We start from the raw sequence: 20,599 nt of genomic DNA on the forward strand, positions 1-20,599 counted from the left end.
CGTAACAATACACCACTGACTCGGATTACAACACTCTGCCAAACACACTTTACACAACATGTCTTACATAATATTGTCAGCCCTTATTACATAAACACCATGTGACTCTGCTATGTTACCTGTGTGTCTGTTTTGTGTCACCATGTCGTCTGTCACTTTTGTTCATTTTACTTTACCAGTTTTCACCAAGATTGTAGTCATGACAACTTTATAGAGTTGTAAACGTCTTTCCTCTATTCTGCAGTGTTTTGGCGTCTTGGAGAACTTTAAACACGATCTATCCAAACAAACTTTAAGATGTGAATGTCCACGAATTCCACACACTGTACTTGTGTCATCTCGATGTAATGTGCGGTGGCTGTACCAGTAGAAACCGTCCACTCTATCAGTGTCAACAGGAACTACAGTGTTTCCAGGTTGGGGTTTTGTATCTGCAGTGCTTAGGGCTGAGGGAGGAGTTTCTGTTGACAGAACTGCACAATGAAAGGCGTCTGCCATTGGTGTGTCTGTCCCATTCATTGTGTAAGTGTGTGTGTGTGTATGTGTGTTGCTGTCACTTTGTGTTTACTTGCGTCTGTATTTTGTGCTTCCGGGTCTGTCTGTGTTTTTGTGCGTGGTCGTCTGTATTTGTTTTTCTGCCGTTTCATGTGTTTCTGTGTGAATGAGGGTGTATTTGTGTGTTTCAGCCCACACACACACACACACACACACACACACACACACACACACACACACACACACACACACACACACACACACAAACGATGTCCCCTCTAGTGAACTGGCCGAGCATTGTGTAATCATTTACATAAAGAGGTATTAGTGTTTCCTCCTAAAAGGAACATAGGGAACATTGTGGCTCGGTTGGTGACACCCCTCCTCCGGCCCAGGACAGGACGACTGTGGAAAGCCCGTTAAAGATATTGGTTTCTAAACTTGATCACATCAAGAAGCAACATAAAACCCACTCTTTACACAATTCTTGGACCGTTTGTTCCAGGAGTCTTTGTTTTTTGCTACGTGTTGGTGCGATTAGAGTGAGCTATTCCTACTCTGATTACACTAACTTGTACATAATGGCATTAAAATGAAGACATGTGTTCCAGATGTTCCTGGATGTTCCTTCAGTCCTCTTAAAGGGACAGTCCACCCCAGAATGGCACTTTGTATTTTCGCACACCTGTTGGCAGTGGAAAGTCGCTTCATGTCGCCACCACACACTGCAAGCGTTCTAATGTATTCAGTCTCTCTGCTTTTTCTTCTACAATTCAAGTGAAAGGGTTCTTGTTCCCAAAAAAGGCACAAAGTGATAATATAATATCTCGTTAGCAGCTTGTGCAGTAACCAAGAACTTGGTGACTTCTCTTTCCTGCCAATTAGGCTGAAAAAGTTATTTTTCTTCTTTTCCAGCAGTTGTTTTGGATTCAACTAGTGCTGCAACTTTAGTGTTTCAAATTCGATTATCACTCTTGTCCCTTTAAACAGCCAGTTCACTCTCTTCAGTGAGTGGAATGAATGTGGGTTTTATGTCTGAATGAACCTGGAGGTGGCACCCTGTGGAGTTATTTTTACCATAAGTAGTGCTATGGAGCAATCCTCTAATCCTGCAAATGCAGAGGATAAACATAATGTGGTTTCGTTGAGAAACTTCCAAACCAAAGAACTGTGGACAACTTGTTGGATTAACCTGCAGAAAATACAGAGAGGGGCAGAAATCATCTCTGAAGCTAAGCTATTATAAAAGTGCTCTTCTTTTTGGGGGTTTTGTTAACAGGGAACAGCATGTAGGAACCTACATAACAAGGGGGCAACAGGCTTTTCAGTTTTTCCCTGCACTCGTTGCACATTTTGCTGGTTGTTGAAGGCGAAAATAAAACTTGACTAATAATGTTGACATGCTCTATGCTGGTATGTGATATCCGAAGATGTAATGTTTGAGGAACTTCACTGTAACTTCACTGTCTGATCACAACAGAGTTCCACTTTCATTCATGTGATGTCAATGTTTTAAATTAATATGAATATTTAATACTTTATATTTATGAACCTGGACCTTCATTATTTGACAGTCGGGCTGAATGATGTGGTCCAAAATGATATAGAGATAAAAATGTTCATATCAGGTATCATTAATTATCACATTACATGTCACATTATTATGTCTTTTAAGTTTGAAGACTGATTTTTACTCCTGAGTGAAGGTTATGGTTTTAAACTCCTAACAGACACTTGGTAGGTAGATCTGAGGTAGATTAATTATGTGTTATATACCTCTTCACAGTGTTTGAATAATGCAAAACAATATATCAATATTTATTTAATATTTGTTACATGCTATTTGCAAATTATATTGTAATAATAAATGATATTGTTTTATTGCCCAAGCGGATTTGACAGTGTTCAGTTTGGAAAGGAAGAAGGCTTTATATTCCAATGAGCCAGATTCATGTTTAATAAACTTTATCTCCAGCTCCGCAATTTATTTTCTAAATTCTGAAATTTTTTATTAATTTATACGGTATTTAGATTTCTGTGAAATACAAATAAATAGATTGAGTAAGAGATTCAGGCTAGATATTCACATTTAAAATCATGTCAACCTGAGCCCTGGTGCAGCTGGATAAAGAGTGAGGAGGGTATAAATGAAGGCAGAGCTGGGATGTGTTCCACCAAAACATGGCAGAAAAAAACAAGTCTTTGCTGCCTCCAGTCTGCTCCTGCTTCCACTTTATATCCCCTCTTTGTGAGCGTGCTGCCCCTCTCACTGCCTCTGTCTCTCACTCCCATGTGCCTCTCTGGCTCCTGACTAACTGGGTGGAAAATATGAATGAAAACATTCCCCCCGCCTTGTTTGCCCAGACCCCGCTTCAGGCACAAACACACTATACCCATTTCTCGTTCTCCCTCTCTCTCTCTCTCACTCTCTCTATTTCTTCTCCTCCTCGTGTCGTCACAGGCCTGGTATCAATGTTTTACATTGTTTGCACATTTCTGAGAATACGTCTGAGAGGACAAAACTGTGTGCAGAGGGGGGGGTCGTTGTTTTGTGTTTTTTTTTTTCCTCCTGTATTTATTTACTGTTTATTGAGGAACTGTGGGAGGTTGGAGGGAGTGGGGTGGTGGCAAACAGGATGGCACCCTGAGAGCGGTGTGTATCTGTGTGTAGCCTTTCGTGTTTGTGTCAGCTACTATTAATGAGTGTGTTGTTGTGTGTTTGGTTTCCCATGTGTATTTACTCTCTTGAGAACTTGATTGTGTGTGTGCCTCTCGGTATGTGTTGGTGCTTTTGGCAGTGGTTGTGTGTAAATGTACTGTGTTTGTCTATGTGTGAGTGTGTGTGTGTGAGGTAGCCTGCAGTGCTTTAGAGTAGTGGTGTTAATAAGTCTGAGTCATATCCATGACAACAGGGAGACTGTACTGGCATCTGAACCACAGAACAAAATGGCAGCTCACTGTAAAACACAGAGTGACACTTGGCTTCCTGTGCACAAAGATTCTCTGATAAAACACCACATGCACTTAACTGCATGAGTTATGGGGATGAGACATTAATTCCCTTAATCTGTGACCCACAAGTTCAATCTTATGAGCTCTAGAAGTCAGTGTTTTTCACAAATTCTGTTATTTAACTTTTTTACCAATACAAAATATTTTCTTCTCTACATTTTATTTATAGTGTCCAACATATCCAACCACTGCCTCCAAGAGTACCGGGCTGCACCCTGTGCATTGTTGAAAAGAGTATTACTTTGTTTCTTAATCCTGGGTTTGTTTTGGGCGTAACATGTATCAACCCACTGCTGTGCTCTGCTTCAGTGTGGCTCTCGTCGCTAAGATCGTCAGACATTGTTGAAAAAACGTTTTTTTGCCGTCAAAAAGAGCTAACCAACAAAGAAACTACATTTACCATAATGCATTTTTCCCTTCCTGTGAGTATTTAGGTGAATCACAATGTATCTTATCAGTCACGTGTCTTGAAAACGATGACACATCTCATCTGGCTCTAAAGGTAGAAGCAAGCCAACGTCGCACCCGGTATTAAAGGCATATACATACATATCTTACATCCCGTCTTAATGGGTTAAACCAATCAGAGTGTCGCTACCCATTCCCTTTAAAAGTCAAATGTTTGCACTTTGATGCGTCGATGTTATAGTGGCAGATTTGCCGACAAGTAACGAATAATGTTTCTCTTCAGAGGCAACTGTTTCACTTCACTTGTGTGACAAGTAGAATATATGTGCTCTGTCCAGGCGTTACTGAAACTAGCAAAGAAACTTGTATCAAGCTGCTTTTTGCCAGTTATAAGATAGTACACGATGTGGACAAGTTGCTCTTTGCTTGATATATGACATGCTTTTATTCAAAGATTCCCATCTTTTGCCCCGTGTTGGCTGGGATTGGCTCCAGCTCCCCTGCAACACTCAATGTAGAAGTGGTATCGATAAAGGATGGATAACAGTAAACAATCTTGGCAAAGTTGTGAGCGAGCATTTATTGTACATCCACGAGATTGGGTGCCATTATTTTAATGAACTTCATCTTTTACCACTATAGTTTCCTTATAATCAGTTGTTCAGTCCTAACACAGTCATAGACTTGACAGTGATGCTAGATTTGATTTTTCTGGTTGCGATGAACAGATATTTTGAAGTGTGAACAAAAACGACCAGCGAGTGGCAATGATATAAAGAGAGAGACAAAAAAGCGAGAAGACAGAGGAGACGATAATGAAGTCACATTTTTCATTCATGAGTTCCTACTTAAAATGGTAATTCACTGGATTCTCATTTTTAAAAAAACGTTCTCTCCATATTTGGTGCTCAGCGCTCATTACTGTGGTGTTTCCACGCTGCACCTCCCAGAGTTCAACTGTCAGTCAAACAGTGTGGGCAGCTCTGTAACATGCTCTCCTTGGTATATTTCTGTTTGAAAAGAGTTGGAGTAGTTCCTCTCACTATAGATTCTGTTTTTCTCTATTATTCCCTCAAGCGAACTTCAGTTTTTGCTGGAAGAAAACCTTTGCAAAAACTCTGCTGCTGATGCTTGTTGTTGTTAGTTTCATTTAATGTGATCGTCTGGTCTGATTTCATGACGCACACACCTAATTGTTTTTTTGATGCACATTAAAGGTCCGGTCGTCCTGTGTCCTGTCCTCCCTCCATTCTCTTGCTGACCTGCGCTCACTTCACACTTTAACAATAAACACCAGCACTGATCAAAAGTTATTAGGACCTGAACCGTAGTGACGTTTACTTTGTGTTTGTTGGTTCACTATTAGTTTATGAGGCACGTATTTAAACATGTGCACACCCTGTGCACGTAGTTCATCTGCTTCACACAACACGAGACACGTACAGCCAGGACATCAGGGTTAAAGTGACCGGAACGATCCGGATTCAAGATCCGACGTCATCGATTCATAACTTTTATGACTCTTTATGTCATTGTTGCAGAAGAGGCGACGCTCCGTTTATCGGAACATACTAATGAATATCAACAGGTTTTTATGAAGATCAGCTGTAGTGATTGGAAAAGAGCAGAGGAGCAGAATCTCTTGTTGATCAGTGGAGTAATGCTCCTCGATGCTGCCAAGGGCTCCACCTTGATACAGTAAAGAGGCAGCACACAAGTGTAAACTGAATGAATGTCAAATCAGCATGGAGAGCACTGACCCCTGTTATAGACTGACTGTTGTAGTTGTAGTTTGAATTGAAAACCTTATTTTGTAAATTACAGCACACTTGTTATAACAGAAACAGTCTATAATACTTTTTAAAAGCACAAATCATGAGGGGCCCGCCTTTAGTAGTCACAGTGATAAAAAAAAAAATCATGTATAGAAATATAATTCTTTGCCGCATCGAGACGCGCCAATTATCGTTTTATCATCGAATCGTAGCCCTGTGTGTGTGTGTGTGTGTGTGTGTGTGTGTGTGTGTGTGTGTGTGTGTGTGTGTGTGTGTGTGTGTGTGTGTGTGTGTGTGTGTGTGTGTGTGTGTGTGTGTGTGTGTGTGTTACCCTTGCTGATTGCTGTAAAAGCAACTCGGGGTTGAGTCATCTCTGAAAGGTCACTGTGCAAATGATGTTTGTGTGTTTGGGGGGATGATTGATTTCATTGACATGAATATGACATGAAGATGACTCACCGCTCCCGACTATCACCGCATAACACTTCCGTGTTTGTTTGTGTGTATATTATAGTAACATTATTTATTCCAAATATATATATAAAAAAGATGTCTCACCCTGCTAAGGGGTTTCAGGGTGCATGTGTGGTTTCTTCCATATAAATATGACAAGATGTTTCTGCAAATAACAATCTGTGTGTGTGTGTGTGTGTGTGTGTGTGTGTGTGTGTGTGTGTGTGTGTGTGTGTGTGTGTGTGTGTGTGTGTGCACAAAATCATTTCCACAGGCTGCTTGTTGTTGGCGGGAGGGAAAGCAATAGCTGTGTGTGTAATAGGGTTCTTCACAGGGAGGAACCCACAGAGAACCATCACCTGGCTCTGCTGATAAAGCTGAAGGGATCGTTGTAGCGTCTTTCAGCTCTTTGTTTTGTTTTTCTTGTTTTGCGACATAAGTTTAGTTCACTCACACTGTGTGATTTTCGGCCTCAGCAGGCAGCTGTAGCGCACACACTGTTTATCTCCTGAGTGAAATGACTTTCTAGGGACCATAAAGAAGTATTTATCAACAAAAGATCCACATTTTTCCCTTAAAAGATTTAAAACGGGAGTGAATATTGGACTTAAATTAATCAGTGAGCCATTAACTCAACTCAAAATGCCCAGAAGCTGCCCGGCCCCCAACTCGAATGTTACTTAGCGGAGCACAAACCCCTGCCGAGGCACAATGAGCCCCTTTAAAGTTGCACCAAATTTCACACACCTATAGATGTCCGTCCACTAAATTTGCCTGATTTTTATCTTCAAGATCCATGAATTATTTCCTGGGAAATTCTGCAAAAAAATGCAGAATGTTGCAGAATCAATGCAGAAAAAAATTCCTGGAACCACATCTTTGTCCGGATCACCAAAGGTTTCGTGGAAATGCATAGTTTTTGCGTAATCCTGCCGACAAACTAATTAATCAACAAGCAAAAAAATGGACAGGGATGAAAACATAACCTCCTTAGCGAAGGAAATAAATCATGTAGCTCTATACGGGATATGTAAATAGTTTAATTTGTTTTTGCCATACTGTTTTACTACAGTTTGTTTTCTTCTGCCCCCTAATGACAAAATAACCAACAGATAATGTGGAATCCAAAGCTGAATAGGACATTTGGTTCGCTGCTGTGAAATATTGTCCAGCACCATTAAAAATGTTAATCCTGTTCCTCACACTCAGACATCCTTCAGCAGCGTACACTGGGTAACCCTGTGCCCTGTTGGACACCGGCCTGGTTCCCCTGCTCCAGTCTGCATGCTGATATGGGAGCGTGTTTTAGAGGAGTGGGATTTTGCACGGGTCGCCCAAGGATAAGGGGGCTGTTGGCACAACTCACTTACTCTGTCACACACACACACACACACACACACACACACACACACACACACACACACACACACACACACACACACACACACACAGTGAGTGTGGTGTGAAAAAGAGGGGAAGAAAGAGAGGGATTACAGGGAAGAAAAAGGACCAGCCAGTTTTCTCAGCCGCACTGTGACAGTGAGGTATTTCAAGAATGAGAGATTATTTCAAACACAGACCACAGAATGTACACACAGGGAGGTGATTGTTCACATCGGACAAGAATGGTGTGTCTGAACAAGTGGTTTAATCTTGTATTCAGAGTAACTCCCTTATCTTAACTTGTGTGCAGACTGAACGTCACAGCTCTTTATAGGGGATGTAGTTTTTCCTCAGACTTGGAGAGTAAATAAACTTCTTCCTCTGAGTTGTTGTAGAGACTGCCTCCGGTGATGTTATAATTGAGTTACATTGAAAGGTTTTACATTGAAATTAAATATAAAAATCTATCTAAACCTGACACTCACTTTTGGTTTCAAATTAAATAACTAGGAAAAACATCCTCATGCCTCTCCTCCTCTTTTCCCCATGTCTTTCTTGCGTCCCTTCTTATAACCTGCTCCTCCATCTTTACTCCCTAAATTTGTACTTTCTCCTTCTCTACATTTTTTGCATCATGTCCATCTTTAACCTTAGTCTTTGTTTCCTTTTGTGATTTAAAAGTCTGCAATTTTCAACCTGCAAGATTCCCATTAGTGATTAAACAAGTGTTGGTGGTGAATAAAAACTTTGAATGCAGATTCTATAATCCAGTTTCCATGTCCCTCTGTGACATGTTCCATCTCTAATGAAAAGGAAATGTAGAAGAGGCTTAATATTTTACAATTTAACCACTAGATTTTATATAACATTTATAAATCAAAAGAAAACCCATTGCATAAAATATAAACATATTTTCTACATTGATTATTCTTATTCTTAAGTAATTTCTGTAGAATTTTCTGTACTTTCCGAAACCCTGAACCTTCCTGTGCAACGCTTTTATTTATAACTCCAATTATTAACAAGTCCGTCTTTGCGTGTTTGGATGTGTGGGACGTTTTTGCAGAGAATTGTGGATGATACGACAGCTGTTGGTGACAAATTTAATCATTTGTACCTAATTAAGAGTGTTTCTGTGAGCTGTTAGAGGAAAATATGAAACTCTTGTTCGGGTTGTGTGCTCTCAGACGGGCAGATGGCAAATATCAAGGTAGATGTGGAGTGTTAATGAAGGATAAGTGGCAGATTGTGAGTATAAGTAGGAATCTATCAAACTTTTAAGCATATGGTATTGGAGAGCATTGCTCATTCTCTGTCTCCTCGATGTCTCTCCTCCTTTAGGTCATTTAAATTCTCCCACCCTCTGTTTCTCCTTTTCCTGGTTTAATCCCTCTTCCCTTGTTTCACCTCGACTCATTTGCATTTCTCTCCTTCTGCTTCCCCTCTTTCTACCTCTGTGTAGCTTCCATGTTTGTTTCCAGTCGTATTTATCAGGACGTCCACCTCTTCATGGGAGATCTGTCAGTTTTTGATGTCTGTTTAAACTCGACGTGTCCTGTGTGGGCAGCGAGTCAGACTGAGAGCTGAGATCAGCCGCTGTCACTCTGCCCACACTGACAAAGTCTTATGTAAACACCATCCACTCCATCCCTCCCCGGCAAGAGATTAATATTTGCATGGCGTTTTATGAAAAGGAGGAGAGTGAAATTTACACAGCGGCGAGAAACTGAGGAACTTTTGAGTTGCCCCAAGTCTATGGAACGGCTTACCTCTCTCAGTTCAGTGTTCTACATCTTCTCTCAGGCTTTTCACTGCCCTTGACTAAGTCTTTTACTTATTTGTTTTTAGCCTGTTTAGCCTATTGTTTGCCAAAGGGTATGTTTTGTGGACTAAACTTATTGGGTGCCTCATACTATTATTTCAACTTGTTTCTTTCCATTGTTATTTCATTGGCTTTACTATTCTTTTTGTCCATGAATATTTTTTTTAAATCAAGCTGTATATCTTTGTCTGCTTCTGTTGCTTGTTTGTTGTTGGGTCTTTAGTCAACTTAATGCTTATTATGGAGGCTTTTGCTTGTGGAGCTGCTGAATTATATTGTGTGATGCTTTGTTATCTTATATTTACCAACAAAATATCGCCCTCACTATGACCTGTAATAAATGGGACAATACCACTATCTTTATATACAGTTTATGGTTTATACACTAAATCAGTAGTTTCTGCTTAAAGTAAAAGCTGAGGCGATTGTAAGAATGAGACTTTTTTTGCCGAAATATCATTAGCATCCGTTATTTAACCCAGACGTCTCACTTGCTCCTTCTTACACACACACACACACACACACACACGCACACGCACACGCACAATCCGATAAATCACTTGTCCTCACTGCACAGGCTCATATAACATACTTTTCAGTCGGGTTACGCCACAAGATGCACTTAACTGTTCTCACTCGTCGGCTCCCCAGAGGCACATCCACTGGAGTAAACCAAAGACACTTGTGCTGCAGGGCCTCAGTGCTGGAGGAGAAATTGACTCGGGGGGGGGTGTTTGGTTTTCTGTGTTTTTAGGGATTTGCGCTCCACAGTGTGTAGTTCCTGCTCATAAATATTTCACAGGACGCACACGTATGATCAAAGCAGACGTGGCGATTGCATTGTTTTGAATGAAAGGAGGGAACAGCTAAATATTCCCACTCTGCTCCTTCTCTCATTAGAGATCCTCAAATGTAAACAGAAGTGATTTCGAAGGTTTCTTCTTATTATTATTTTATTCCATATCCTGGTAATGTATTTTTTTTAAGATTGACTTGGAATCCAAGCTTTAAAATCTTGAAATCTTTTCTACATTGAAGATTTGTTCGCCTCTAATTTGGTTCAAGGATTCCTTTTACCACGTTGTTACTTAAAAATCACAACTCATTTTCTGTTTTTATGATGGTTTGTTCCTGTTTTTAGTCCATTTGTTTGAATATATTTCTCAGGACATCATAAGGAAATTATATACATGTATCTGCTTTAATAAATTAGTGGCTTGTCCATTCATGAATCTCCTGCATGTGTGAAGTTTAAGGGACTAGGACTTCTATGGATTGATTTTAACCCCATGAAAAGAGTAAACATATATTTACATCTTCATGTGAAACTGCGATTGTCTCAGTATTGACAGATGACTCTCCATCTCCATCTTTGTTGTCATGATAAAGCCGGGACAACGTGAGACCGTTCCCACATGGTTTTGTTTACTGACATTATGTAAGTGCAATGTGTTTGTGTGCGTGTGTGTGTGTGTGCGTGTGTGTTTGTGTGTTTATAAGATACATGATACTGACCACACTGTGAAGAACACATTGTACTTTGACCCCCACTGACTCACGTCCTGTTAGATTAGATGGCTTGACGTTATTATGACATTATTACGTCTCCTCTGCCTCAACTCGGATATCACCACAGACACTGAGAGAGATATGATACCACAGATCTGAATGTCAGGAAAAACATTTACATAACATGTTTCACAATTTGACTAATGGATGACTTCAGACTTTAGTTTAGACGGGTTTTCAGTTTGGCACAGGTACTATCTGCTCAGTGTTTAAATGTTATCTGCTCCCCTGCTTTTTTTATGATCTTGTTTTTGGCCTCAAATTTATATCTCCACATTGCTAAAGCAATTAAATCCTGCCAGTCCCAGCTGGGGGCCAAACAAACTAAATGTACTAAAGCTCCATATTAGAATAAGCAAAGCTAGATTAAAGAATATCATAAAATCCAACAGCATTGTGCTGAGTTTATTATACAACTGACTCGCTAGGAGTTTGTATTAACTTTGTAGCATGTTATAACCTATTTATTATTGTTAATATTATTATTATATGGATGTAATATTTTGTCATTTTTGTAAGAGAAAAGATGAAATTTCATATTTAGAGAGATATGAACTTCAAACTTCAGTAAGTGCCTGGGGACAGAGGCCGAGATATCAGCAGCCTCACCAACCTCCAATGTAACCAGACACTTGAGTTGCTCTTAAAATTACATAATAGAAAAACAACCTGCCCAGTGTCTCCTGTATGAAACCTACTCTCCCTGTGTGTGTGTGTGTGTGTGTGTGTGTGTGTGTGTGTGTGTGTGTGTGTGTGTGTGTGTGTGTGTGTGTGTGTGTGTGTGTGTGTGTGTGTGTGTGTGTGTGTGTGTGTCATTTCTCCTCTTCCAGTTGAATGGCCAGGCCTGTTGTTCCAGTATCAGATATCAGCCTGATACCAAAACAGTTTCAGTTTTCTGCCTCATTGTCATCGTCACAGACATATTGTAGACTTTTAGATTTATTAATGATCACACTTTAGCATCAATTGATCCCGCACATTCTAAATTGGCTGTTTGCAGCCAGGAATGGATCAGCTCTGTGGTCTTTATTAGACTAATGGATGCAGTATCAGTGGGGAAAATGCTATTGATCACTGATGCACAGATTAGCAGGATGATGACATTAATTGATCTGGAAATAGAACAATCCTGGGTTTTTGCAGAGCATCTGCACAGTCAAAGGAAAACCACAGATGACATGGTTGTGCACATTTGCAGGAGGATGTTTGTCTTTAACATGCTTTACCTATCAGACAAACATCTAAGGAAGCAAAATTAAAGACAGAGATGAAGTGATGGATCAATGAGCGATGAGAGCACATTTTCAAATCTATTCTTTCAATATAAGCTCCACATTTTTGTAGGTATATCTTTAGCCTTTTCAATATAAGATGGTGACAGTGAAAGGGGACAGGAAACGGTGTTAGAGAATAGGGGAATGACATGCAGTAAATGGTCCTGCTGGTCGAGAGTCGAACCTGGGACCTGCTTCTCAAGGGATGTGACCGCTAACATGTCACCCCTGATTTCAATCCACAATATTTGAAGTTTAGGAACCTGCAGCTAGACGGAGAAGATATTCAATTTTTCTCATGATGAAAAAAATATATCTAATACTTGCAGACTGCACAAAAGCATGTCGGCATACTGGACGTGTAAATTCTCTGTGGCTGAGTTCAGACATGCAGGACTGACAAGGAGGGAATTAAGGACGGGTAAGAAAAGGATGCAAAAGTGTGGAGGGATGAACTTAGTCAGAATCAACAATTAAGTAAAAAGGAAGAAAAGTGGTGACAGAAAACAAAGGACTTTTTATCGTTAACAGTACAGAAAAGTAGATGTTTCACTTTGCATAATTAGATAGTTTCCCATATTACCATCTTTTTATTGTCGTAGAAAAACTCCCATGCTCATTTAGATTTATTCTTACTTTTATCACAATATAACCTCCCGCTTACAAACTCTTGGGTTTATGTTTTATTCTGCATCTGATTCAGTCTATTAATAACAATAATTGATTTAATTGTTTATTTAATTGTAATGATGCTTGTGTACAACACGTGTAAAATGTCACTGTAAGTGAAGATTACTGAATTAAACTGTGGCAGCTGTTGTGATGATGACAGCGGTCGTGGTGATGATAATGGGGAGGATAATGATAATGAGGAGGAGGAGGAGGATGATGATCACACTGCTCCTTGATGTGAGAGCGACGGCAGTGACAGAGGATGATGGTAATAACTGAGCGCTATGATAATGAGGCGGCGAACACGGGAGCGAAGCGGCGAGCGAAAGGTTGTTTTGTTTTGTTGTTGTGATCACTGACGCGCTTCACCTTTTCACACAAAGGTCATGACTGTACCAGGCAAGTGTGTGAATAATAGCTGTGTGTATATATGTGTATATATATATATATGTGTGTGTGTGTGAGAGTGAGTGTCAGTTTCTCTCGGATATGGTGTCTCTGCCTGATGTCATTTGTGTGTGTGTGTGTGTGTGTGTGTGTGTGTGTGTGTGTGTGTGTGTGTGTGTGTGTGTGTGTGTGTGTGTGTGTGTGTGTGTGTGTGTGTGTGTGTGTGTGTGTGTGTGTGTGTGTGTGTGTGTTGTCCTGCTATTGCTCTCCCAATAGAGTAAATCATTCAATCAGTCATCAAGGTGAAGACATGTTTTAAGGTTAGGTTAGCTTTAGGTTAAGGTTAGGTTTAAGTTAGGTAAGTAGTAACTATGGTTCAGTCTCCGAGAAATCAATGTCAGTCAATATAATGTCCTCTGAAGTCATGGAGACGAGTGTATGTATGTATGTGTGTGTGTCTTTGTCTTTTTATTGGCTCCCTGTGGGTTGAGCACGGTTCCTGACCCCGTTTCCTGCTGTTGTTGATAGAGAGACATTCAGGCTCGAGGCTCCAGAGACCAGACGCTGCCTGGAGGAACTTCCTGTCACTGCTGCCTACAACCACTTGATTTGTCATTGTTTCGATGGCTTCCCTTTTTTTCGCCTTTCTTTTTGTGTGTGACTCCCATCAAAGTGGGATTCAGTCTCTCTGGACCTTGAGGTCAGGACCTGACTGTTAGACAGAGGTTCAGTTCCAGTCATTTCTGTTGTCATGAGCAGTACATGTGCAGCTTACAAGGAGGACTTGTATTGGTTAATATTTAGTTCACAATTAAACATCATTTGAACCACTCCCTCGTGAATAAGCGTTAAAATACGATTTGCCGTCGTGTTTCCAGACCACATGATGAAACCTTCTGTGTGCACCTCTGTGTTTGATGCAGGTCGCCGCGGGAGTCGACAAGTGGCGACGGACAGGACGGGGATGGAGACACTCAGCAACCTCCCACTCAGCACTACAGCTGCTACGACCTGGACGATCTGGACGTCGCCTGGCTGGAGCTGGTCAACCAAGAGTTCAGACAGATGGGTGAGTGCAAATAGACCCACAAAAAAAACGTGCTTCCTACAAAACTTGGTGGAAGGATGCGGTTTGCATCACGGAAGAAACCATTAAACTTTGGTACAGATGGGGATCAAGGGGCAGATCATTGATATATTTTCACCTATATCTCAAATGCATGGATCAAGATTAAGAACAAGACATATTTAGGGGATTAATATCAATGAGTGTGAACAAGGTGGTGTTGCAGCTTAATTTAATTTAAGGGGATTGGGCCTTTGTGGAGGTATGCATGTTACATGTTAAAATTCTCTGAGTCACAGAAAACACAAACTTGAATATTCTTTGAATATTTTGAATAGCACCATCACATCTTCTTCCCTTGTCCTTGCTCATGTTTTCCCATCATGTCCTTATTTGTAGCTATCTGCTTTCTCTGTTGATGTCCTTCTACACTTTCTCCCTCCTCTGCTTTGCTTTGCTGCATCCTCTTATTTTGCCATGGTGACAACTGCCGACCCTGAGCATCTCTCCCATCTCCACCACTTTATTCAATATCTGATCGGCTCCTCTCAGATAAAGCGAAGTAATTGTGTTTATAAATCCCCGCTGGGGTTTCAGGCCTTATTCCTGGGAAACATGCCCCTTAAAACATCAGTCACACACACACACACAAACACACACACTGGCTGTTTCTCATAACCTTTAGTGCTAGACCGAACAAACAACAGATTGTTGACTGGTTCTGCAGGCTGAAGCTGTAGGGCTCTGGACCCATAATAGAACTGGAGTGTCCACACTAGACCTGCTGTAGCTTTAATTATCCAAACATTTTTCACAGTTGGGTTTAAAGGTGGAATTAATTTGATTTTGAGATATTCAGCTTAGAGGAAACAGCGAAAACCGGGCCATTACAGTGACACAAAATGCTGATCAGGCATTTAGACACATTCAGTAAAATGAGTTAGATAAATCAGAAAGGTGCACAGAAGGCATGGACATTGTGTAGAATAATAAATCACACAATAGTATTAAAAACAAATCAGTTCCTATGTGCACGCATGCACTCTTGTCGGATGCTCTGTTACCATAGACTCAAATGGATAAGTGCAGTCATGAACCTGGATACACCCACCCTTTTGAACTCGTATTTGCATGTACAAACATGGAGAAATACACAGAGGATAGATGTACAGTAAATGCTCTGAAAGTACACATAGTTCACTGTACAGGAACTACACACACGCACTCTCACGTCATCTGTGAATAATCTTGTTGCTTCGCTCCCTCCTGTGTGTGTTCACTTCCCGATGTAAATGTCACAGCAGGTTAATATCTAACTCTGCTTCTCTTTTCTCTGCTGGTTTCAAAAAGCAGCATCTAAATCCAAAACAACCACAGTCACATAGTTTGTTTCTTTTAGTTTCCGCAAGTTCAAGACTTAGAGTAATTTACACGCTGAGCCTCAGCAGCAAGTTTTAACTTTCATATTAAAATAATATAATGCCAGTTTAGTCTGAACCGAAGTAGCTGGTGTGAAAGGTGCCTCACGCCACAGTCCAGACCAACAGACTAAAATTTTATCTGACCAAAAGAAGTCCAACTGAATCATACATTCACACCACTTGCAGGAAGTTGAGACGGCATTTAACAATAGAGGAAGAAAGAGAAATTGAAGTGGAACGCTTGTAAATTGCAACTGAAGTTGTTGATGCTCGTGGTAATACCATAATGATATTAAAGTGGCAACGGAATTGATGAAATGAACCGCTTCCTTCATTTTCTACATTCAAATGGAAAGACTCCTACCTGCCGAATTGACAACATGTTGAGGTCAGACGCACGCCCATCGCCAGACCGTAGACGCATCCCATGAGGTGATGACAACAGGATGTACACGTGTCATACAAAAGTCCGCTCCTTAAATTTCATGCTCAGCTCTGCTTAAAAACAAACAAAAATCCTTCAAATTCATCTATAAATAGTAATTGACAGAATCCAGGACAGCAGCAGTTTCTGCATTGCTCTATGAAGTGTTCTGGCCCATAATAATAAAAAGAAATGCATCTTGAAATGGTCACCTTCCCCTTAATGTTCTTATTAGAGACTGTGGCTGAGGAAGTTAATTACCTGACTCTACTGGCTGTAATAAGATTTTTGTAGACATGGTCTTCATTTGCATTTACAGTTTGGGGCATATTAAAAATCTCTGGATAACACATTAAAAGTGCCTTTTATTCTGTTTTTTAATATTTATTCAAAAACAAAGTAATTTCAGACAAAGATCTCACACTGGATGTAAAGCCTGACTGTTTTTTACCATTTTGTGTCATCACTGTAATCCCCTTGCATGTAATGAGATAATAATACACAGCATCTGTTTGCCACCATCCTGGAAAAAACAGTTTACTTTCCTGGTTCTTCACTTTCTTTCTCTTTTTACGAGTATAAAATCGTACATTTGCCAGTTAATTTTCATCAACTATTTAATCTGCCTTAGAGCAAGGCATTACTGTGAGATGCAGATGGCGCAGGAATACTGATGCTATTGCCGACACGCACTAAGTGAGCTGTGGGCAAGAAGGGCACGACAGCAAATATAACCGCTTTTGACTTTGATAGCAAATGGACTTTTAGGGACGAGGAACGAAGCGTGCATCTGCTTTTCTCTGATTTGTAAAGAGTCGACTGAAAATCAGCATCCTCCCACGTCTGCAGCAAATTTTTCAGCACTTTCCATCCTGAACTGGCTCAACAGAAACAGAAAGTGACCTTGTGATGTGTAAATGCAAAGGAAAGCACGTGCGCATTTCAATTTAGGTGTGAGAAAAAGCATTGAGGCCAAAAATAACCGGAATTTAGAGTTTCCTAAGAGCAGCCTCCTATTACTGTTGTTCTTGTCGATAATAGAAGTAAAAGGAACCCGAGTGTTGGTTGACCCTGCAACTCGAACTCTTAGTTGTCAAAACTTTGTACAGGCTTAGTATTTTCTCAAATATTAATCTCACTCAAGAAAATGTGCGTCTCACAAGCAACTCGAATCGCACTCAGAGCAGATTCCTCGGCCCAGGCCCAACAGTTCCCTTAAGGGACCACATTTCAATTCACTAGACCCAGATTTTTATTGAGTTGAGTTTTATACACTCATAAATATCAGTCCACTAAACATCTCCACAAATCAGTCTCCTCCGCCTCCTCCGCCACACCAGAGTCGATTGGTTTTCACTCTTTCAAGGAATTATCGAATAAACATAATCAGCTTCTACTTCCTGTCTACTTTTCTCCAGCCTTACCCGAGCTGGACGAGCTGACGATGGAGTGTGTGCTGGTGGAGCTGGAGAGTGCGTGCGCGGAGAAAATGCAGCAGGCCATCGAGACGGAGGAAGGCCTGGGCATCGAGTACGACGAGGACGTGGTGTGCGACGTCTGCCGCTCGCCGGAGGGAGAGGACGGCAACGAGATGGTCTTCTGCGACAAGTGCAACGTCTGCGTGCATCAGGTATCAGGCACTCGTTTGTCCTTACTGTATCTTTGTTTAAGCCCTCGTCTTTGTCTGCGTACTTGTAAGAATGTGTTTCTCAAACTTTTCTTTTTCAGAATAAGAGTCACACTTAGAGAAGAACAGCTAAAAGTGCTGAAATCATAAATAGAAAGCTGCAAAATCCAGGTCGAAGGCGAGGTTCAGCTGTTTTATTCAGAGATGCTTTATATTACCTCACTTTTCTCTCCCCCCAGCTTCACTTCAGACTTACAGTAATAGTCCCACAAATGGCGCCTGTGACAACCTGAGGCTTCAGGGAGCTCTGCTGTGTTTATTACATTGACAGAGTGTTAATCATTCTGTCTCTCACATCGGCACAAACACACCTTCAGTGTCATCAGGCACTTGATAGAAATAGACTTAATCTCAAGTTTGTCTGTCGCCGAAAATTTCACTTGCACTGTAGAAAAATATAAAAAGCTGCAGGAAGTATTTACTATTGTTTAAAGTTCTACCGAAGTTATTAAGAAATAGTTGTTTGGGTAATTATTAAGAGCATCAAAGGCATGATTAAAAGATAGGTATTATTATTAGTTTTAAGGTCAAATGTATTTATATATCAAATGCAGACAAACTGAGGGACCCAAGTGAACGCATGTAGAAACAAGAGTTACCTATGGATGTGATTGTAACAAGCAGTGAGATAAATTCTCGCTCTTACAAAGTAACATTATTATCTTTGTAGATAACACAGTGCTGCCTCTCTCTCTGTTGTTAGATGCTCTCCTTAACCTTTAGCGGGTAAAAAAAACAGGCCTCACTGACTGAAGTGCTGTGTTTGAACAATAAAAAGCTTTGACGGCGTTTGATGAAGACGGAATCATCAACATCTGATTGTTGCTGCTGTCACCATGACACCAGTCTGGGTTTTCCCTACTTAACTTTTTCACGCTCCTGTATCTGATTCTAGCTCCTCAGCTGTATAACATGTGACGTCCTTCCCTCTGTGGAATCGTGATTGAACACAAGGAGCATGTAGAATGACTTACTCGCCTCAGAAGAGGCCCTTTCAGACACTTTAGGATTAAATCACATCCGACAACAAAATCATCTCTGTTTCTGATCCTGAGGGACTGGACCTTATTATCAGTGAAAGGGGAAACGGGTCGAGTGCAGATGATACAATAACCTGCTGCGTTATTTAAAACAACACCGAGAGGCGTTTTGATAACGTCTCGCTTCCGTGGGTTTATGCCATTCTGGTTGAAAGAAAAGTTTAAAGCGATAAGAAAGTGAACCAGGAACAAGGAAGGATGTTTTTGCATGTGTCAATTTTGAATGTATGATCTTCCGGATTTTCATTGCAGTCATTTTATATTACTAACATACCTTTAACCAAATAAAGTAAAAGTCAGATAAAAAAGGAGACCACAGTAAATATTGACACTATTGGATCTAAAGTAAATGTCTAATTACTGCAAGATTATTTTCAAGTGTACTGAAATAAAGTAAATCACGGCCTTCATGACAACTATCACCCACTATTTTAGATTAAGTGTATTCAGCATACAAAACTGCTTGTATGGTCTTATAATATTGTGCTTGATTTGCTATGACAATTGTCAATCCTCTTATTGGACAAACTATGTCAAAATAATATTTGACATTTTGAAAAATACACTTATTTGCTTTCTTGCCATTGGTCACATCAGAAGATCAATTCCACATGTCAATACGTTAATATGAAGCAACAGCAAAGAGTTATGAAACAGCAAGTCCTGCTCTGACCAAAGGAAATACAATCTGACTGCCAGTATGTGTAAAGTGCAACAATCTCTCTCCTCCCATCCCAGGCATGTTATGGCATCCTTAAGGTACCCCAGGGGAACTGGCTGTGTCGGACCTGCGCTCTGGGTGTCCAGCCCAAATGTCTGCTCTGCCCCAAGAGAGGGGGGGCCCTCAAGCCCACCCGCAGTGGAACCAAGTGGGTCCACGTCAGCTGTGCCTTATGGATCCCTGAGGTGAGACGCACGGGAAGACACAAGATTCAAACACACACTAATGGAGATTCATCTTTTGCAATCAGTCGGTAATCAACATCGGATTCACGATTTCACTTTCATGCACATTTTCCGTAGTCTGGGCCAAACTTGAAGCTTCTTATCAAAGTAGGGCGAGTGGGAGCATCAGTAACTCATAGTCTAATCATTCAGCTGTAGATGCACCTCGGCTTCTCAGTCACACACTCGGGAATCAAGACGTCTCGTGGCCGCACTTAATGCCACTGTTGATGGAAAAAAAAACATGCATCTCTGCCTCCTCATTAAAATATGAGTGTTGAATATTGGTGCCGAGTGGCTCTGTTGTTTAATCTGCATGAGTGCGTACAGCTGCAGTCATCGCTACAAAAATCCATCTATCCCACATCTGCTCAGTGGCCGGTGAGTCAGCAAATACATAAACATGTCCTTGTGTGTGTGTGTGTGTGTGTGTGTGTGTGTGTGTGTGTGTGTGTGTGTGTGTGTGTGTGTGTGTGTGTGTGTGTGTGTGTGTGTGTGTGTGTGTGTGTGTGTGTGTGTGTGTGTGTGTGTGTAAAAACAAGTATGTAAACAAGTCGCTCTTGAATGAGATGTCTACGCCATGAAAGAAATGGAAAACAAAACCATCTAAAAGGACCTGAGAGACTTTGGGGTGTTAAACACGCCGCGATGAGGACACACACACAGGAAACACACAAACACACACTGCTTATTTTGACTTCTACTTCACTTTGCCTTTTTCTCTTCATCAAGCAAGAATACATCCATCTCTGAATGTGCTTAGCCT

The 20,599-nt window shown here is 40.8% G+C and overlaps 1 protein-coding gene across 2 annotated transcripts in view; it reads left to right on the plus strand.

Annotated features, from left to right (window-relative positions):
- jade2 (jade family PHD finger 2) overlaps positions 1-20,599 on the plus strand; it is a 162,436-nt gene that overhangs the window by 75,014 nt on the left and 66,823 nt on the right. For both annotated transcript variants that reach the window (XM_034606899.1, XM_034606900.1), the window contains exons 5-7: positions 14,174-14,319; positions 17,580-17,791; positions 19,627-19,794. In XM_034606899.1, coding sequence (XP_034462790.1) covers positions 14,174-14,319; positions 17,580-17,791; positions 19,627-19,794 — 526 coding nt within the window. The remainder of the gene's footprint in view (positions 1-14,173; positions 14,320-17,579; positions 17,792-19,626; positions 19,795-20,599) is intronic.

Source organism: Hippoglossus hippoglossus, chromosome 14 (assembly GCF_009819705.1).
Source record: "Hippoglossus hippoglossus isolate fHipHip1 chromosome 14, fHipHip1.pri, whole genome shotgun sequence".
Classification (NCBI taxonomy): Eukaryota; Metazoa; Chordata; class Actinopteri; order Pleuronectiformes; family Pleuronectidae; genus Hippoglossus; species Hippoglossus hippoglossus.